The following is a 5922-nucleotide window of genomic DNA, read 5'->3' on the forward strand; positions in this document are numbered from 1 at the left end:
GATGTAAGTGCCTGAAATACAAGGTAGCTAATGTCTTCAAACTATAATAGAAAAATTTCTTGATTCGCTGCTTACATATCAAGGTAGCTATTGAAGGACTGTTTGACGCCAGTGGCCCAGACAATGTAGCTGTAGGAAACTTTTATTAGTTACTAACCATATGTATTACGTATTCACCTCTACCCCTTTTCTAGTGTAGAGAATGTATGACAAAAACAGGTTCAGAGATATAAATAAGCAAATAAATAGATATACATACGCATTATGAAAAGAGGATACAGATGTGTCGCAAAAAAAGAAAAGATACAGATGCATCTGTGATGCTATTGTTCAGCTAAACATAGGTTCCTGAATACTATATTTACCATTAATTCTGAAGCTTCAAATGAAAACAGTATCATATTACCCGTGTATTGCATAGTCTTGCTTCATGCTACACTTATTTGTTAACAAGCAGGCACTACGGAAGTGAACTGATGAAGGAAGAGGGATCCGGAGGCGTGGGGATCTGCACTGCTCCATCAAGCATTTGTGTCACTTTAAGCATGGTTGGCCTCATAGTCGGCTCCTCCTGGAGGCACCAAAGGGCGACAGCCACGAATCGCTCTGCCTTTTTGATGTTGAAGTTTGCCTCATCGTCACCTTCCACCAGCAAGTCAATCCTCCCACATCTGTAACAATCGTTTGCCCAGTAAGTCAGTATCGAACGTTCTTCATCGGCGATCTCTAGCTCCACATTCCTCCTGCAGCATACAAGCTCCAGCAGGATCACCCCAAAGCTGTAAACATCAACTTTGGAAGTGATCCCTATGTTCTTGAACCACTCTGGGGCAACGTAACCTCGAGTACCCCGGATGCCGGTGTATGTTTGTGTCTGATTGGCTCGAAGAAGCTTCGCCAGGCCAAAGTCTGCAATCTTCGCCATAAAGTTGTCGTCGAGCAGGATGTTCTGTGGTTTTATGTCGCAGTGGATAATCTGTGTGCTGCACTCCTCGTGCAAGTAGAGCAGCCCTCGTGCCACTCCAAGTGCAACTTGCACACGGAGGCTCCAATGCGGCCGAGCATCACCAAAGAGGAACTCGTTCAGCGAGCCATTGGTCATGAACTCATATACAAGCAGTCTGTCAGTTCCCTCATTGCAGAAACCAAGAAGCTTGACCAAGTTCTTGTGAAATGTCTGCCCGATGGTTTGCACTTCCACCATGAACTCCTTCTCAGTCTCTTGCTGGAGCTTTCCAATTTTCTTGACGGCGATGCTGGTCGCATGCTCATCTTGCAGCTGTCCTTTGTACACGGTACCAGAGGCACCACTGCCAAGCACCTCACGGAAATCACTAGTTGCCTTCTCCAGCTCATTGTAAGTGAAAATCTTTGGGGGCAATATAGAACTACCCGATGATTGCGATGACATAAGTTTCTTCTTGGAGGTTGTGGAGATACCGCAGTAAGTGCCGAAGAGCAGAATACTGCCAAGGAGAATGTTTACCAATACAGAACCCCCAAAAAACAAGGAACTCCCAAGAATCCAGTACTTCTTGTCTTCCTTCCATTTGGTGGAGCCGCTGCTAAGCTGGGACTCTGAATTGTTACTCCTCGGCACCTTGATAAGAACTGTCCTGTCTACATCTGCCGCCATATTCCCATTTGATAAAGGGAGCTTTTTCTTCCAGCAGGTATTTGTGCTTGCACGGAAGACGGCTGTGGCACAGAAGCAATCAATCACACAGAGTGTCCGGCATTCATTCTCATCTATGGGGCTGTACTCCTCATAGTCGGCTAGAGGCCAGTCAACACCATTGATGGGAGTCATCTCAAACTTGGCCACCGCTGCTGCCTCATCCAGGTAACAGCTTTGTGGTTCAAAGTCTGGCCTGCAACCTTTGTATTTTCTCTCCTTGTCGAAGAACTCGTAATGTTCTGGGCATTGGCATACTGTTGTCTGATTCTGGGTGCCATCGAAGCTGCAGTAACTGTTGAAGCCGCATGCCCCACTGCCAGCATTTGTTTCCTTTATCGCCTGGCAGATGTTCTGGGGAATCGAGCTCACCACCGTCCATTGCAAGCTCCATACACTTCTGGCCTTTCTGCTCTTTGGGTAGAGATATTGCCGAAATACACCGTCTGGGTCAAGCGTGGCACGATTGAAGAAATCACCCATTGAGACCCCCCCTGCTGAAGTGATATTGACCTGTGTCCCATTTGTCGTTGTGAAGTATATCCTGCCAGTTTCATTGAACACCAACCGTGAGCCGTTCCCAACTGTATTGGATGCCCAGTATGCATCGTACCGTTTTGTGGTAGGCTCGGCAATTGGATAGAATACAAGATTACCATCAGATTGCACAGCTAGGAGAAACCGGCCATTGGCGTAGTCCGTAGCGATGAGACGGCTTCTAAGTACCTTGTCCTGCTGACCCACAAGAAGCACTTGTGTGGGCAGGATGGTATCAGCCGGGACATCAAAGGTCTCCCACTTTGCTTTGCCATCTGCACCGAAAAGCCTGAAGTCACCTGTGTCGAGCATTCTGGCGTAGGCCGCACCAGGGACCCGGGGACTCCAGACCTCACCGTCAGATGGGGTGCGAAGCGAGAGCAACCCATCAGCCGTGAGCCGCAGCACAGAGCTGGATGGCACTTGCACCGGTGTATCTTGACTGCTCTTGGCATACCAAGCGACAGTCTTTTCAGGGATCTTGTCGAACCAGACGGCAAGGAGGTATGAGGAGGTGTTACCTTCCACTGGCTGGAAACCGAACGCGAAGTCTCCGGAAGGCGAGAGCCATGAGCTGTTTGGCCCCTGGGGCGTCAAGGAGGAGCCCAGGGTGATGTTCACCTGTGCTTGAGCAGCAGATGAAACCCCCAGCAGCAGCAGTAGCAAGAACTGGAGAAAGCGCCATGGGAGGTGAGCTGCCATTGCTTTTGCTTTGGTTGGTGCCCCTACTGATGAGAGCAAGCTTATGCCCCTTGGAGAATGGCACTTAACAGTGGTCAGTCATCACGCGTCTTCTTCGTGGAACAGTGTGGCACATGGAAAATCATGTCCATAAATTGGATTTTGTGTGGAGCAGTCCATGAGGCTTGGGGTTGAATTGGTCAATTCCTCTTCCTATCAGTGACATTTCGTTGTCATGCGCAGAAAGTTCTCCCTGCTGACTGTTAAACTTGATGCAAGACAAAGCAGAAAAAAGGTATTCCCGAACCCGAATGCTCTTTCCTCTGCCGCTACTTTTCTGAGCTTTCTAGAATGATTGCTTCGTCTTTTTACCAAATTACCGTTAAGATATATTTTAAATGAAAAGTGCCAATCTTCTTTCAGAAATATTTGTGAACTGAGAAAACAATGAAATTTATTTGTCCCTCAATACAGAAGGCGTCTTCCGTCAGTCTGAACTGTAAATCCTAATAAAAGTTCCGTCAATTCTGGTAATCGTCTCCTACTTATGAATTATGATTTTTCTCACTTCCGCATCTCATGGCATTCAAGAGTTTCCATTGACTTGACTTGACTTGGCATGTGACAGCTGGTCGTCGGCCAAACACTGTAATGAGGACAGGAACAGTAGGCTAATGCCTACCAGTAACAGGTCAGTGGCATTGAACTGCCCAGCTGTGACCACTGGCATCGATTCCTTTTCTATGATGCGGAGGATGCATCTGACTGTGACGTGCTGCATCTTTTGGCATCGAGTCCTTTTCTAAGCTGTAATTGATGTTTCCGTGAAGGCAGGGGCACAAGGATTGGACCCATTGGTCTACCGGAATAATGGAAATTATTGGAGTAACTGTCAACACGGTACATGGCTACGGTAAGCGGAACAAGGTAGACCACTCAATTCCCCTTCTCTACGCCTGAATTTCTGAAGAAAGGATTTAATTTCTAGTAATAATTTGTGGTTAGTCAGATTTCACTTTTTTGAGGGAAACTCGGGTTTCTTCTTTTTTTGTGGGAAACTCGGATTCTTTTTTTTTTTTTTACGGAAACTTGGATTTTGTGTGGAACAGTCTATGAGGCTGGGATTGAATCGGTCAATTGCTGTTACAAGCTTCTGGAGATGTATAGTTCATCCTCTGTTCCTCTCTGTCTTGCTGACTGTTAGTACATTTTAAGCAAGACAAAGCAGAAAAAAAAAAGGTATTCCTGATTGCCATTTCCATCCTCTACCCCTGCTGGTCTTTGAATTAATTATTGAAGATGTGTTGTTTGTCGTAAGTATTTTTGATTCATCGTCAAATGAAGTTTCTTATTTTCTTTGTGGCGCATTGTATATGTTTCATTAGTTAAATTGACAAACTAAGTTCTCCCGCCAGACTTATATCCCTGGTACGTTCATTTTGCATCATGTTTTTCTACTGTTATTTATAATGTTTTTATACATAATAATGCTTTATTGAGTAATTCTAATGTCTTTTCTCTCATAATATGCAAGTTTTACACAAAGAGGGAGAATACCGGCAGCTGCATTCTGGACCTGAAAAAGCTATGTCAGAGTTACCTATTATGCATATCTTCAAATAAGCTGAAAATATACGGATAATTGTTTTGCGATATATGAAAAATATTGGAGCAAATAACTATCAGAGGAGGCCCACCAGGTGGGCACAACCCAGGTGCCCACCTGGGCACGACAGGGAGCCCAGGCGCGCCCTAGTGGGTTGTGCCCTCCTCAGCCCACCTCTGGTGCCCATCTTTTGGTATATAGGTCATTTTGACCTAGAAAAAATCAAGAGTGGACTCTCGGGACGAAGCACCGCCGTCTCGAGGCGGAACTTAGGAAGGAGCATTTTTGCCCTTCGGCAGATCGATTTTGCCGGGGGAACTTCCCTCCCGGAGGCGGAAATCATCGCCATTGTCATCATCATCAACTCTCCCATCTTTAGGAGGGCCATCTCCATCGACATCTTCAATAGCACCATCTCCTCTCAAACCCTAATTCATCACCTCTTGTGTTCAGTCTTTGTATCGGAACCTTAATTGGTACTTGTGGGTGACAGGTAGTGTTGATTACATCTTGTAGTTGATTACTATATGGTTTATTTGGTGGAAGATAATATGTTCAGATCGATTATGATATTTAATACCCCTCTGATCTTAGCATGATTATCATTTGTGAGTAGTTACTTTTGTTTTTTAGGTCAGCAGAGAAATCATGTTGCAAGTAATCATGTGAACTTGATATGTGTTTGATATTTTGATGATATGTATGTTGTGATTCCCTTAGCTAGTGATGTCATCTGAACGTCGACTACATGTCACTTCACCATATTTGGGCCTAAGGGAATGTATTGTGGAGTAGTTATGAGATGATGGGTTGTTAGAGTGACAGAAGCTTAAACCCTAATTTATGTGCTACTTCGTAAGGGGCCGATTTGGATCCAAAAGTTTAATGCCATGGTTAGATTTTATCTTAATACTTTTCTCGTAGTGTTGAAGACCGACCGGCGTTGGAACAACAAGAGTAGCCATGAGCGGCGTTTAGGAGGGAGAAGTTTAGAGAAGCACTGATGAAGGTTTCATGAACATATAACATATGAGGTATCTTGTAAATTAGATTGGAAGTGCTTAACATAGCAATATTTATACAGTTGGAAATTCTAGCTAGCAAACCGCAGATGTTTTGAATCCAATTGACTCAGGGCCAGTTCTTTTGTGGCTTTTGGCAGCTTTTAGTGAAAATAAGCTAGAAGCCCAAAAGAACTCGTTTAGAGAGATCGGGCTTAGCTTATTTTCATCTCCACTTTCTTCACAATGGAAAAAAGCTGGGGTAAGGGCAGCTTCCCGCAGAAGTCCACTTACAATCAAAGGGCTACATCGAAATGCCCCTGTTTGTCACAAAATTTACAGCGAGAATGCCACCGCGCCCCATCCCCTTGCCCAACCCGACCCAGGCCAAGGGAAAAAAACATTTTCACGCTCCTCTGCCT

The 5922-nt window shown here is 45.1% G+C and overlaps 1 protein-coding gene across 1 annotated transcript; it reads right to left on the reverse strand.

Moving 5' to 3' along the window:
* Positions 1-230: 230 nt before the first annotated feature.
* Positions 231-3182, reverse strand: LOC109781548 (G-type lectin S-receptor-like serine/threonine-protein kinase LECRK2). Its single transcript, XM_020340138.4, has one exon. It carries the CDS (start codon positions 2912-2914, stop codon positions 461-463), a length of 2454 nt encoding a protein of 817 aa, XP_020195727.1. The 5' UTR covers positions 2915-3182; the 3' UTR covers positions 231-460.
* Between the last annotated feature and the right edge of the window lie 2740 nt (positions 3183-5922).

Source organism: Aegilops tauschii, chromosome 2, assembly GCF_002575655.3.
Source record: "Aegilops tauschii subsp. strangulata cultivar AL8/78 chromosome 2, Aet v6.0, whole genome shotgun sequence".
Taxonomy (NCBI): Eukaryota; Viridiplantae; Streptophyta; class Magnoliopsida; order Poales; family Poaceae; genus Aegilops; species Aegilops tauschii.